Genomic DNA, 15,218 nt, shown 5'->3' on the forward strand with positions numbered 1-15,218 from the left:
AGCACCCTTTTATCTCACATAAAGGGTGCTTACATATGGGGACGGAGGGAGTATTACATTTGACAGAATCACGTGACCGTGATTGTGCCAAACTCACCGTCAATTCAAGCAGGTGCAGAAATCACTTTTGGCCTTTCTTCTTCCATAAATCACCAAACATTCTAATACCAGAAGAACCCTTCTTTTTTCCACTACCAAAACCATCATCCAGATCATCAACCATACCAGGAGAACCTACATATCCATGATACCTTCCACCAGGTGTCTCAAATGTTCCACCACCAAAGTGCTTATCCATTGAACCACACCTTTCAGGAACCCTAGCAGCAGCACTCATATCAAAACCTCCTGCAAGCACTGCAGCTGCAGCATCTGCTGCTTTTCTCCATTGTTCTGTCTGCACCCTTAGCTTCTTCATTTCTGATTCTAACCCGGCCTTTTCTTCTTCCACAGATTTCAACTTCTCATTCAACTTCTCTGCATTCCCTTTACTAGCTTCCAATTCTTTACTCAATTTCTTCAACTCCATTGTCATTCCTTCTTCCTTTGTTTCAGCAGCTTTTACTTTTGAAACTGCTTCATTCAGTTGATTCTTCAGGTTATCATTTTCATTACTGATTGATTCTAGCAGCCTCCATAGCTGGGCCACGCTGGGAGTGTGAGGCAACATAGCCTCGCCTGAGATCCTTAGCAGACACATTCGTAACATTAAATCCCACAATGTCACCAGGAAGAGCCCGGGTGAGAGCTTCATGGTGCATCTCCACAGACTTCACTTCAGTTTGGAGCCCAGTTGGGGCAAAAGTCAGCACCATTCCAGGTTTCAAGATACCAGACTCAACGCGTCCCACAGGCACAATTCCAATTCCTCCAATCTTGTAGACATCTTGAAGTGGTAATCGGAGAGGCCTGAATATTAACCTCTTAGGCCTTCTGATTTGGTCAAGAGCTTCAAGAAGGGTGGGACCCGTGTACCAGTCAAGGTTAGAAGAGTGCTCAATGATGTTATCTCCCTCGTAACCAGAGATAGGGATAAAAGGAATTTTACCTGGGTTATAGCCAACCTCGCTCAAAAAGGGTGAAATTTGACTCACAATTTGTTCATACCTATCCTTGGAGTATTTGGGTGTAGTGGCATCCATCTTGTTACAGCAGCAGATCATTTGTGAAACACCAAGAGCGTAGGCAAGTTGAACATGTTCATTGGTCTGACCATTCTTACAAAAACCAGCTTCAAAACCACCAGGTGTAGAGTCAATGATAAGAACGGCACAGTCAGCTTCGGATGCTCCGGTGATCATGTTCTTAATGAAATCCCTGTGTCCGGGGGCATCAATGAGAGTGCAGAGGAAGTTGGTTGTCTCAAACTTCCATAGAGAAATGTCAATTGTGATACCTCTTTCACGCTCGGCCTTGAGCTTGTCAAGCACCCAAGCATACTTGAATGAACGCCTGTTTATCTCAGCAGCTTCTTTCTCAAATCTCTCGATGACATCCTTTTCAATACCTCCAAGCTTGTAGATCAAATGACCAGCCGTCGTTGACTTCCCGGAGTCGACATGACCACCAATAAACAGAATGTTAATAGGAAACTTTCCCCTACTCATCAGTCCTTCAACTTGAATGAATCTGCAAATTCAACACATAATAGTATGTGTGTGAGTATCATCGATTGTGATGTCCTTAAGTATTTCACATGGTATATGTTAAGAATTCCATAAATAGAAAATATTTTATTCAATATAATAATTTTCAACCTTTGACAAAAAAATTAGCACATTTTCGGATGCATAATTTCTACTTGTAGATGTTTAACATGACTTGGGCACATATTAACATTTCACATAATATAATAGGAAAAGCTACTTAGGACGGAAGAAGTAATAACCCAAAAACATAAAGGATCAACACACTAAAAACATAAACAAATATCTAACGAATCGAAAGGAAAAAACCGAACACAAACAAACGTGCGTACTCTGAATTGTGTGAAAAACGTACGAATTGGTGATATTGATGACAAGAATACATGAAATAAAAACAAAGGAATAAATTCACCTTTGAAGGAAGCTGCGATGAAATCGTAACCACACGCAAGGAAGATGAAGATGGTAGAGAAGAAGAGTAGTTTTTTTGTACGGAAGAGTAGGTTTTTTTTTACCGAAGAGTAGAAGAGTAGTTTTTTTTTTTTTACGGTAGAGTAGAAGAGTGGTTAAAGAAAGAATAGACATTAAACAGGATTTTTATGGTGCAGCTTCGGTTACCGTCGAAAAGGGATTAAAAAACAAAACCGTACGGAATTGCCCTTTGTTGTCCTACTTATATTTCTCTTGTGTCATTGAGTGCATTATTTTGCTGCTTACGTGGCCTAATTATACCCCAACTTCCTCCGTCCTGAATTATATAGATAGATTTAAAAAAAAAAAATAAAGATAGATGTTTTTGGTATTTCACACTTATCCATTCTATATTATAAATTTAATAACCACCAAAAATATAATATTATATTTTCTAAATTTTTTGACATCTCATCAAATTTATATCTTTGTGTTTTTTCTTTTCTTAAAAACAAATTATAATAAACTCACTCAATAAAATCCATTAACCTGATATTTTTTAAATGAACAAACTAATTTAATCTTAATGTCAATCAAAACAAATTTTCATATAATTCTACTTTTAAATATTTATAGTTCTCTAAAAAAAATATCTATAAATTTTTTTTTTGAGAAATAAATATCTATAGTTAAAAACAATCTATTTATTCTATATTATGAAACTTAATCATTACCAAAAGTAATAGAATTTTTCTATTGTTCATCCAAATTTACTTAAAAGTTTACTAAAATTGCCCTTTTATATAAATTTTCTTAAAACTTTAATTTCATTCATTTATCACTTTAAAACTTCACCCTCTTTCATCCGCAGACAATCATGGATGTTCAATCAATATTTATAGAAGATTAAAGAGTGGATCAAAACATATTTCATCCATACTTGATTGCATATAAGTAAATGAGTTTCTTCTTCTTTTTCAATGATGCTAGAGTTTCATTTTTTATCTTGTTGTTCAACGTTGATATGTTACGCCCTTTACAACGACGGTTATTTGATGGTGCAACACACATGCGTTAACATTAATTTACATCGTTGAGGTTAACTTAAATTCAGTTTAAGTTGGTTTATATAAACTTGGTTTACATAACCTGTTTAAACTTGAGTTTACATAACCTACTTAAACTGAGGTTACATGCACACTATAACTTTTACCTACGCTACCGTCCGGGTCATAAACAATGGAAAAACTAATATATTATGATATGATCCATTACATAGATAATAAAAGAATTGAACTTAAACAATATTTTAGGATATACAATAGTTGTTCACACATTTTGAAAAATCTCCTTGTACACTATATTTGAAGTGGTGTTAATACAGTCCCCATGACATTATAAATGTAGTAGACAACAGCAAAATTTTATAGTACAATCCCAACTTATATTTTTAATATCATAATTTTAAACAGAACTATAAAAGCAGATTGTATAATTTTGATTCAAAATATTTTTAGTGACATTGAGCAGCAGTTCATATTTTTTTAACAAAAGAGATTTATCAGAAAATAAAAATATCACTTATTCTAAATGCTTATTGTGTCTGCAAACACTAAACCCTAATTTTTCTCTCCTAATTGTAATTTGATGGTTATTGTTTCCCTCAAAAATCTAATGGTTATTATTTCTCTGATATCTTTTATATATAAAGCTTATTACCGCCTAGCTGTCACTAAACCTAATTTTTTCCCTCGTAATACTAACCCTAATTTTTTAAGGTTTGACAAATATATACTAACCCTAATTTGTAGGAGTTTTTGTTACTTTCCTCAAATCTTTTATCTTTTATATATAAGCTTATTACCGCTTAGCTGTTACAAAACCTAATTTTTTTCCTCCTAATACTAACTCTAATTTTTTAAGGTTTGGCTAATACTAACCTTAATTTGTATGAGTTTTTGTTATTTTCCTCAAATCTTTTATTTATATATAAAAGCTTATTACCGCTTATCTGTCACTAAACCTATTTTTTTCCCTCCTAATACTAACCCTAATTTTTTTATGTTTGGTTAATACTAACCCTAATCTATAGGGCTTATTACTGCTTAGTTGTCACTAAACCTATTTTTTTTTCTCTCCTAATACTAACCCTAATTTAAGGTTTGGCTAATATATTAACCCAAATTTGTAGGAGTTTTTGTTACTTCCTTCAAATCTTTATCTTTTATATATAAAGCTTATTACCGCTTAGTTGTCACTAAACCTAATTTTTTCCCTCCTAATACTAACCCTAATTTTTTAAGGTTTGGCTAATATTAAGCCTAACTAGAACATTTACCCGTGCTACCACCCGGGTCATAAACAATGGATAAACTAATATATTGCAATATGATCCATTACATAGATAAGAAAACAATTCAACGTAAACAATAAATTTATTTTCTCATGCCAATTACTCTCATTCAATTCTTCAATATGTAATGACAATGAAACCTCTATTGTAACCATCTCATTCTTCAATTTATAGCAACAATAGAGAGCTTGCAATAGTGTCATTTGAGGAAAGTAACAAAAACTCCTACAAATTAGGGTTACTATTAGCCAAACCTAACAAATTAGGGTTACTATTAGTTTTTAAAATAAAGGATTAGAGGAGGAAAATATGAAGGAGAAGATATGTGATTTATGGTTTAGGATTTAATTGGTATATGGCTGATAAATAGTAGTAAAATTTGTAGTTTGCTAATATATTTGAAAAACTCCTACAAATTAGGGTTAGTATTAACCAAACCTAAAACAATTAGGGTTAGTATTAGGAGGAAAAATATTAGGATTTACTAATAAGAGATAAGGGAAGAAACAAAATATAAAAAATCAGGGTTAGAATTAGGAGCGAAAATAGAAAAAAATTGTTAAGGTTTTGGGATAAGTATTAGCGAAAAAGAGGAGGGAAAATAATTTGGTTTAGTGACTGCAGTGGTAATAAGAGGCTAGACTTTTTACCCGCGTCCCACGGGTCTAACAAAAAAAAATCACAAACAAACTTAATAAGTATACAATATTATTATTAAAATTATCTTAATATGCATTCAACAACATTTAAAATAAAAAAGAATATTCTGTAAAAAAAATATATATGATATTCTTCTGCTGTCTTTGTAATTTACCACGGTTTAGGGTTTTTTTTTTGAGATAACCGTGGTATATTAGGTTTAGTTGCCGCAGACTTAACAAAATTAATAAATAAGGATATGGAGGAGAAGATATGTGATAGCTGATAAATCCCTTCCTAGTAGAAAATTTTGTTGCTTGTTAATATATTTTGAGGGATGTAACAAAACCTAAAAATAACAAAACCTAAAAAATTTAGGGTTAGTATCAGGAGGGAAAATATTAGGTTTAGTCGCTGCAGGCTTAACAAAATTAATAAATCCTTATTTATTAATTTTGTTGGGTTTGTTTTCCCTCCTAATACTAACCCTATTTTTTTTTTAGGTTTTGTTATTTTTAGGGTTTGTTACTGTTTGTTATTTTTAGGGTTTGTTTTCCCTCCTAATACCTACCAACACCTAAATTTTCTTACGGACAGTTGTATCAAGAGTTACATCAAGAGAAGAACTAAAGATATTGATATCTGATGAAGATGGTGAAGATACCAATGTGACATCTAACGCCGTATATGAGGAAGTATTTCGCAATGTGTGATGAAACTACATGCCAATGTACTAGAATTTTCATATTTCTTTTACCGGATTATTGTTAGGATTACCGAATTTTCATTTATAATATTTTCAGATTTTATACATTTTATGAAGTGTTTTATTTTGTCTATTATGAATTATCACCTGTCTTTTTTTTTCCGACTACCTATTATTCATTGCATTTTACTTTTCATAATTCAATTTTTGCTCCTAAAACCCGTGCGGAGCACAAGTTAACAATCTAGTAAGGATAAAGGAAGAAGAAGATACGATTTAGGGTTTAGGAGAATATAATGGATTTAGGGTTTAGGGTTTTAATGGTATATAGGTGATATAAATAGTAGTAAAATTTGTTACGGAGGAGAAAATATTTGATAAATCCCTTTCTAGTAATAAAATTTGTTGCTTGCTAATATATTTGAGGATGTAACAAAACATAAAAATAACAAAACGTAATAAACCCTAAACAAAATTAAGGTTAGTATTAGGAGGGAAAACAGACTCAACAAAATTAATAAATAAGGATTTTTTAGGTTTGGTTAATATTAACTCTAATTTGTAGGAGTTTTTGTTACTTTCCTCAAATCTTTTATCTTATTTATAAAAGGTCTTTAGTTTGCTGAAGCAACTTTTTATAGCCAAAAAACTGAGGTTAATTTTGAAATTTCATAATTATTATTTAATTTAATATTTATCTAATTATTGAAACCTATTGTCACCCTAAGCCAACCAATTTAACAAAATATTGTTAAATTTGTGCCCTGTGGTCGTTTTCCTCATTTCATCATAATCTTTTTTTTTTCTTTCTATTTTTCCTATTTTTCTCGTTTTCTATTTTTTTGGCAATATTTTAATTATTTTAATTACCAATTATTAACAATAACTGGTAATCCTTATTTATTAATTTTGTTGAGTCTGTTTTACCTCCTAATACTAACCCTAATTTTTTTTTTTAGGTTTTGTTATTTTTAGGGTTTGTTTTCCCTCTTAATACCTACCAACACCTGTATTTTCTCATGGACAGTTGTATGTTGTTGTTTCAAGAGTTACATCAAGAGAAGGACTAAAGATATTGAACACTAATGAAGATGGTGAAGATACCAATGTGACATCTAACGTCGTATATGAGGAAGTATTTCGCAATGTGTGATGAAACTACATGCCAATGTACTAAAATTTTCATTTTTTTTTACCGGATTATTGTTAGGATTACCGAATTTTCATTTATAATATTTTCAGATTTTATACATTTTATGAAGTGTTTTATTTTGTCTATTATGGATTATCACCTGTCTTTTTTTTTCTTCGACTACCTATTATTCATTGCATTTTACTTTTCATAATTCAATTTTTGCTCCTAATACCCGTGCGGAGCACGGGTTAACAATCTAGTTATTTATTAATTTTGTAGAGTCTGTTTTCCCTCCTAATTTTAACCCTAATCTTTTTTAGGGTTTGTTACGTTTTGTTATTTTTGTGTTTTGTAACCTCCCTCAAATATAGTAGCGAGCAACAAATTTTGCTACTCCAAAGGGATTTATTTATCTTATCTTATCTTATTTATTTATTAATTTTGTAGAGTCTGTTTTCCCTCCTAATTTTAACCCTAATTTTTTTTAGGGTTTGTTACGTTTTGTTATTTTTGTGTTTTGTAACCTCCCTCAAATATAGTAGCGAGCAACAAATTTTGCTACTCCAAAGGGATTTATTTATCTTCCTTATTTATTAATTTTGTTGAGTTTGTTTTCCCTCCTAATACTAACCCTAATTTTTGTAGGTTTTGTTACATCCCTCAAATATATTAGCAAGCAACAAATTTTACTACTAGAAAGAGATTTATCAGCTATCGCATATCCTTATTTATTAATTTTATTAGGTCTGCAACAACTTAACCTAATAATTTCCCTCTAAAATGCTGCATTAGGTTAGCATCAATTTAACCTAACAAATTCCATCTAAAATGCAGCGCACCAATTTAACCTAACAAATCCTTATTTATTAATTTTGTTAAGTCTGTTTTCCCTCCTAATACTAACCCTAATTTTGTTTAGGTTTTGTTATTTTTAGGTTTTGTTACATTTTGTTATTTTTATGTTTTGTTACATCCCTCAAATATATTAGCAAGCAACAAATTTTACTACTAGAAAGGATTTATCACATATCGCATATTTTCTCCTCCATAACAAATTTTACTACTATTTATATCACCTATATACCATTCAAATCCTAAACCCTAAATCCCTTATATTCTCTTAAACTCTAAATCATATCTTCTTCTTCATTTATCCTTATTTATTAATTTTGTTGAGTGTGTTTCCCTCATAATGCTAACCCTAATTTTTTTTAGGTTTTGTTATATTTTCGTTTTGTTATTTTTATGTTTTGTTACATGCCTCAAATATATTAGCAAGTAACAAATATTACTACTAAAAATGGATTTATCACCTATCGCACATCTTCTCATCCATAACAAATTTTACTATTATTTATCACCTATATACCAATTATTTATTTATTTATCCTTATTTATTAATTTTGTTAAGTCTGTTTTCCTCCTAATACTAACCCTAATTTTTTTAGATTTTGTTACGTTTTGTTATTTTTATTTTTTGTTACATCCCTCAAATATATTAGCAAGCAACAAATTTTACTACTAGAAAGAGATTTATCAGCTATCGCATATCCTTATTTATTAATTTTATTAGGTCTGCAACAACTTAACCTAATAATTTCCCTCTAAAATGCTGCATTAGGTTAGCATCAATTTAACCTAACAAATTCCATCTAAAATACAGCGCACCAATTTAACCTAACAAATTCTTATTTATTAATTTTGTTAAGTCTGTTTTCCCTCCTAATACTAACCTTAATTTTTTTAGGTTTTGTTACGTTTGGTTATTTTTATGTTTTGTTACATCCCTCAAATATATTAGCAAGCAACAAATTTTACTACTAGAAAGAGATTTATCAGCTGTTGCATATCCTTATTTATTAATTTTATTAGGTCTGCAACAACTTAACCTAATAATTTCCCTCTAAAATGCTGCATTAGGTTAGCATCAATTTAACCTACCAAATTCCATCTAAAATGCAGCGCACCAATTTAACCTAACAAATTTGTTCTAAAATGCAGCAACCCCTAATATTTCTCCTCACTTCATTCCTATCATGTTGTGTGTTTGTATATATCTATGGTTTCTGTACCTTTTTTTTTTTTTTTTACAAGAATCATTAATTAGAAAATCCGGTTATATTTTATTTCACGACAAGAAGAATTTTATTTAAGTAATACGAAAATTTTATAATTTTACTAATTTAATAACGGGTACAGATTTATGCGAGTCTAATTACTTAAAAATATTTTACTTTATATGTGTTAATAATTTATCGTTATTTATTAATTTTGTTGAGTCTGTTTTCCCTCCTAATACTAACCCTAATTTTTTTAGGTTTTAGTTACTTTTAGGGTTTGTTAAGTTTTATTATTTTTATATTTTGTGACATCCTTATTTATTAATTTCGTTGAGTCTGTTTTCCCTCCTAATACTAACCCTAATTTTTTTAGGTTTTGTTATTTTTAGGGTTTGTTACGTTTTGTTATTTTTAGGGTTTGTTACGTTTTGTTATTTTTATGTTTTGTTACATCCCTCAAATATATTAGCAAGCAACAAATTTTACTACTATTATCACATATCGCATATCTTATTCTCAATAACAAATTTTACTACTATTTATATCACATATATACCATTCATTATCCTTATTTATTAATTTTGTTGAGTATGTTTTTCCTTCTAATACTAACCCTATTTTTATTTTAGGTTTTGTTATTTTTAGGGTTTGTTACGTTTTGTTATTTTTATGTTTTGTTACATCCCTCAAATATATTAGCAAGCAACAAATTTTACTACTATTATCACATATCGCATATCTTCTTCTCAATAACAAATTTTACTACTATTTATATCACATATATACCATTCATTATCCTTATTTATTAATTTTGTTGAGTATGTTTTTCTTTCTAATACTAACCCTATTTTTTTTTTAGGTTTTGTTATTTTTAGGTTTTATTACATCCCTCAAATATATTAGCAAGCAACAAATTTTACTATTAGGAAGGGATTTATCAATTAACGCATATATTCTCCTCCATATCCTTATTTATTAATTTTGTTAAGTCTACAACAACTAAACCTAATATATTGTGGTTATCTCAAAAAAAAAAAACCCTAAACCGTGGTAAATTAGAAAGACAACGTAAGAATATCATATATTCTTTTTTTACAAAATATTTTTTTTTATTTTAAATGTTGTTGAATGCATATTAAGATAATTTTAATCATAATATTCTTTGTTTGTGATTTTTTTTAGACCCGCGGGACGCGGGTAAAAAGTCTAGTTTATTAAAATACGATAACAAACTATAACAAACCCTCTAAATATATTCTCTCAAAAAAAAAACCTTTAAATATATATTTCTCTAAAATAATCCAAAAAAACTCACTGATATATATTTTCGCATACATTAAAATCTTGGGGACTTCTATGGTGTAGTCAAGAAAATGACTTTTTTGAAAAAGTCATTTTGTTCAGCCATTAGCATAGTTGTTGATGCCATGTCAGCTAATGTCTTTGTGATGGACATTGTAAAACCAAATTTTACTTTATTATAAATCAGTCCTTATACAAAATATTAATTACTTTTGATTTATTAACTTATTTTATTTAAAATACAAATTTTTTTTTATTTCATCTGTTCAGTTTTGTTCGTCCTTTTAGAACCAAATCAAAAAATTTGTTCGTCCTTTCTTCTTCTTCATCTGCAAATTCATTTTTCTTCATCTTCGTCCCAAAATCGAAAACACGTTCATCACACAAAAATCGTTCCAAACCCAATTCAAAATCGAAATCGAAATCCATTCAAAATATTGAGTTCATCATCTCAAAATCGAAGACATGTTCTTCCATTCAAAATCGAAAACATGTTCTTCCATGCAGTTTGAAATCGAAATCCAATTCCGCTTTGAACCAGTTCGTATGATTCACTCCTCCCTTGTTCCCAAATCGTTCTCAAATCACAAAGATTGAGGTGAGGTTCAGTTTGTTCATTTCAGTTTGTTTGTTCCTTCAGTTATTTAGTTTTTTGTGTATATTTTTTTGGGGTTTTCTGGTTTTGTTTCGAGTTTTTGGGGTTTAGTTGTGCAATTCAGATTCCATATCTTTTATCGAGTTCTATGTCAAAATTTACTCTTACAATTAGGTTTTTATGATAATCTATTTCGCTTTAAAACCTAATTTCAAAACTACTGGTTAGATCCCTTTTCTTTGGTAAATTTAATTTCAAGAATTGCATGCTATATATCTATTTTGCTAAAAAAACATCAGTATTTCTCATTTTAATGTCTTGATTTCATTTTTTTTCTTCTTAATTTTGAAAGTGTTGTGGTGTTTTTTTTTTTTTTTGGTACAAAAGTGTTGTGGTGTTTTAATTAGTTGTTTGGAAGAGTTAACTCTTAGGTGTGTTTCTATCAAAGTATGGTGTTACTTTACTTTTTCAATTATTTCCACAGTTGCAAAATAACTATGAATTTTCTTAATGGTTTCATTTTCTGGTTGTGGTATCTCTCGACAGTGTTGTAATCATCCATATATTATTGATGAATCCCTGCAACCTTTACTACTAAAGGGCCTTGAGGAAGTTGTGTATCCGAGTCAAAAAAGAAAAAGCAGTTGCATATCTGAATGTCGGAATAAAAGCAAGTGGCAAGCTGCAACTACTTGATTCAATGCTCACGGAGTTGATAACAAATAAATTAAGGGCACTCATACTTTTTCAGGTATGTTGTCTACAAGTTTCTTTCCATGCTTCATAAAGTTGCTGACCTGAGAAACACTATTGTTTAGGATAATATATGAGTTAGCATAAAATTGCCATTCATATGAAAGAATTGATAATTGTCTTATGGCTTCCAAGAAGCAAACTGTCACGAAGATATTTAACGACAAGAATAATGAGCGATTTTTCTTTTTGATGGAAACAAGTGTCTGTCATCCTAGCATAAAATTGTCATCAGTTGACACTACAATTATATATGACAGTGATTTTTCTTTTTAATTTCAAGAATTGCATGTTATATATCTATTTTGCTGAGTTTGTTAATGATTCAATTCATTTGCAGGGTAGAACTGATTCATGTTTCAGTTTGTTACTCATTCATTCATGTCCAAGACTCGCCTTCCAGTTCTATTATCGCGTGTTGGTGCTGGCTGCTCGCAACTGCTCTCATATATGCAGGCTTTCAAGGTCAGGCTTTTCCGTGAATCCTTTCAAGTTCTAACTAATTTTTAACATGCCTAATATTCTTTAACATGCCTAATTTTTAACATAAAATTAGCAGATCCAAAGACTTCGGAGGAGCAACAGAGTTGCATCAGAGGACATGCCTAATTTTTGTCTCTTGAGGTAGGGGCCGGTGTTAATAGGTGCTGCTGCTGGTGTGGTGTGTGATTTTCTGCTAATTTTCGCAGGCCTATGTCAGTCTTCTGCTGCTTGCGGTTGGTTTTCTTGGTGTTCCAATTCTGTTCGGTTTTGGAAGGGTTGGGGGCTGTTTAGTTCGACATTCTATCTAAGTTTGGGAAAATTTGTTGTTGGCAGCAGTGCTGCATTTTTGTGCTGGCAGCAGAGAAGGAGTTTTCATGTCACAGGGAATCCTTGTCATAGGGATTTTGAGGTAGGGGTATGCTTTCGGTTTTCTATTGTCTGTTGGTATACTTCGGCCTCATTATTTAGAATCGTTTTGGGAGCTTGGGCTGTTGGTGTTCCGTATATTTGCGGCGCCATTTGTATCTTTTCTTTAGTTCGACTCTCATGTGCATTGTGCGGATTATTTATGTGATATTTTTGTCTTTATACTGATAGTAGAACTCAAAATTGAAAAACAAATGACTTATTTTAGCATCAATAGACGGTGTGGAACCAAAGGAAATGTACAAACAAATTTGTCATTTTATTCTTTATATAGTTGGAGCTGTTTTTCTCCTTGTCTACGTTTTCACTGTTGTTTCTTGTTGATAGATATGAGGAACCGACAAATGATGGTAAATGATTGGTTCAATTTTTTTTTTTTTGTTGCAATATAGAGTTGATAAGTCAACAATTTAATAAGTCTGTGCTAGTATGTTAGTAGTATTGAATATGAATATGATTGGTGCTTATTATTTTTTTAAGGATCAGTAAAAGGAAATAAGGAATGATATATATACGTGAAAAATTGAATGAGGAATGAATCAGTATATAGTTGAATTGCAACTTAGCATGGATTTTTTTCTCAATCACGTGAATTTGACAGATTGAAATAAACAATTACATGAATTTTGCACAAGGCCTAACGAAGGCAAATACATGATTTTGACAGATCTCAATTACATCAGCAAAGTTTATTAAGTATTTTTGGGAGAGTTGCAAAGTTTGCAATAATGCAGTGACACGTTTTTTGGAATTTTTTACTCCCTCCGTCTTATTATATTAGTCGTTTAAGGTTTGTGCACGATTATTAAGGAAATGATTAATTGTGTTGATTTCAATGGTAAAATTAGTAGCATTTACTAAAACACCCTTATTAATTGTAGTTAGTGAAATAGTTACTCCCTCCGGTCCTAAATATAAGCAAATTTGACTTTTTAGGTTCATTCAATTAATGATGTATGTGGTCTATAATATGGTCCACATACATAATTAACTTAATGAATCTAAAAAGCTAAATTTGTTTATATTTAGGACCGGAGGGAGTAAGTTTTATGAAATTTAATAAATAAGGGTATACTAGTGGAAAAAAGTAATAAATGTTGCATTGGTATTGTAAAGTGACAATTATTGTGAAACGGATGGGAAAAAGGGAAAAAAGTATATTTTTATTTTTTGAAAACAAAGTGTGCATTTGTGAACCTATTGGGAAAAAGGGAAACTGCTTTGACAGAGGAAAATGTATGGGGAAGGTAGAATATAATGCTAATGATGATACTGCATATTAATGACAAAAGATCAGTGGGAAAGCAAAAGGACGTGACAATTGTTTGGAAGATGTAAATAATTGGGTGTGCATTAATTAATCTCTTTAGGAGATTGTTTAAATTAATTAAAAAGTGAAAATGACGGCTATACCCATAAAATAAGGGATTTAGTGAGAAATTAGAAGGGTAATTATGAGAGAGAATGGTAGTAATCAGTTTTCTAATGATAGTAGTAGAAGTCGTAGATGGGAAGAGTTTAGTCTAGTTATTAGTGGATTTTAAGTGATTTATGGGAACATATGTAACCGTAATTATCAATGAAAAATACAATAAAGTACTCAACTGAGGTTCAGGATTTATGTACTATTTGTTGATTTTACTCTTTAATTATTTTAGGGAAATGTTAACTAGTGCCTCCGGGGCATTGGTTAAGGACTTTAAATGGTAATTTTTTATGAAAGTTTGTGTAATCAGTGCATTGGAAATTGAAAATTTTGACATTTTAAAAGAATAATTACTTAATTTAGCATGCTTAAAGAGTGCCCCGGGGGCACTCGTTAACAAGAACCTTATATTTTATTATTTGATTTCTTAGATTATTCTTGTGTTAGAAATGCATTTTTTAAAGTGCTCAATTAAAAGAAATTTTTTTAAATATTTGCGCCATTGTTAATTTTAATCTGAGCCACTGACCGACACAATTGAGCGATGAAGAAAATTTAACCTATATGGGACATTGTTAATTTTATTCTGAGACACTGACTGACACAATTGAGCGATGAATAATATTTAACCTATCTGAGACATTGTTAATTTTATTCAGAGACATTGACTGACACGATTGAGAGATGAAAAATATTTAAATATCTGGGACATTGTTAAATAGTCCCTAAACCCTCGCAGTAGTTAGTTTATTTGTTATGAAAACTAACCTCTAAATAAACCTTAAACCCTAATGTAGTAGTAGTTAGTTAGTTTGTAGGGAACTACACTTCTCCGGTGACTAAAACGTGGCTAGAATCTAAACACCAACACGTAGAATCAATCAGACCGTTCAAAACGATCTTAGTAGATCTATAAGGATATAGGAACTAAAATTTCTCAGACTAGATTCCCAGAGTCAAGTCAATCAGACGAACTATCCCCTCTGAAACTAGTCAACTTATGAACTACACTCATCCGGTGACTGAAACATGACTAGAATCTGAACGGAAGCAAGTACAATCAATCAGATCATTGAAAACGACCTTAGTATACCTATAAGGATATAGGAACTGAAATTTCTCAGATCGGATTCTCAAAGGTAAGTCGATCGGACGAACTATCCCCTTAGAAACTACACTCCTCCGGTGACTGAAACGTGGCTAGAATATGAACGACAACAAGTATAATCAATTTGACCGTTTAAAACGGCCTTAGGCACCGTTTGGCTAGACTTATTTTTGAT

The 15,218-nt window shown here is 30.9% G+C and overlaps 2 protein-coding genes and 1 long non-coding RNA gene across 4 annotated transcripts; 1 reads left to right on the plus strand and 2 right to left on the minus strand.

Annotated features, from left to right (window-relative positions):
* Positions 1 to 121: 121 nt before the first annotated feature.
* Positions 122 to 529, minus strand: LOC11434018 (interactor of constitutive active ROPs 4). The gene has a single exon (XM_024772315.1). The coding sequence runs from the start codon at positions 527 to 529 to the stop codon at positions 122 to 124; it is 408 nt and encodes a 135-aa protein (XP_024628083.1).
* On the minus strand, positions 469 to 2,294 carry LOC112416106 (elongation factor 1-alpha). 2 transcript variants are annotated; one of them, XM_024773813.2, is made up of 2 exons: positions 2,059 to 2,294; positions 469 to 1,629 (listed from the first exon to the last, which is right to left on the minus strand). In XM_024773813.2, the coding sequence occupies exons 1-2, from the start codon at positions 2,229 to 2,231 to the stop codon at positions 612 to 614; spliced, it is 1,191 nt and encodes a 396-aa protein (XP_024629581.1). In that variant the 5' UTR covers positions 2,232 to 2,294; the 3' UTR covers positions 469 to 611. The 2 variants fall into 2 exon arrangements, with proteins under 2 accessions (XP_024629581.1, XP_024629582.1); XM_024773814.2 differs by having other exon boundaries at positions 1,979 to 2,060.
* An 8,293-nt stretch (positions 2,295 to 10,587) lies between these two features.
* On the plus strand, positions 10,588 to 12,677 carry LOC11434990 (uncharacterized). The gene is made up of 4 exons (XR_003007559.2): positions 10,588 to 10,850; positions 11,394 to 11,598; positions 11,941 to 12,065; positions 12,160 to 12,677. It is a non-coding gene; the product is annotated as an uncharacterized lncRNA (long non-coding RNA).
* Positions 12,678 to 15,218: the final 2,541 nt, after the last annotated feature.

This window comes from Medicago truncatula, chromosome 8 (assembly GCF_003473485.1).
Source record: "Medicago truncatula cultivar Jemalong A17 chromosome 8, MtrunA17r5.0-ANR, whole genome shotgun sequence".
NCBI classification, from domain to species: domain Eukaryota; kingdom Viridiplantae; phylum Streptophyta; class Magnoliopsida; order Fabales; family Fabaceae; genus Medicago; species Medicago truncatula.

What these genes read in the sequence shown, in the direction of transcription:
- LOC11434018 (XM_024772315.1), bottom strand. Translation starts at nt 529, where the DNA reads ATGGAGTTGAAGAAATTGAGTAAAGAATTGGAAGCTAGTAAAGGGAAT.
- LOC112416106 (XM_024773813.2), bottom strand. Translation starts at nt 2,231, where the DNA reads ATGTCTATTCTTTCTTTAACCACTCTTCTACTCTACCGTAAAAAAAAA. An exon ending in CATCGCAGCTTCCTTCAAAG is followed by an intron (nt 1,630 to 2,058) that starts GTGAATTTATTC and finishes TTGAATTTGCAG; the next exon opens with ATTCATTCAAGTTGAAGGAC.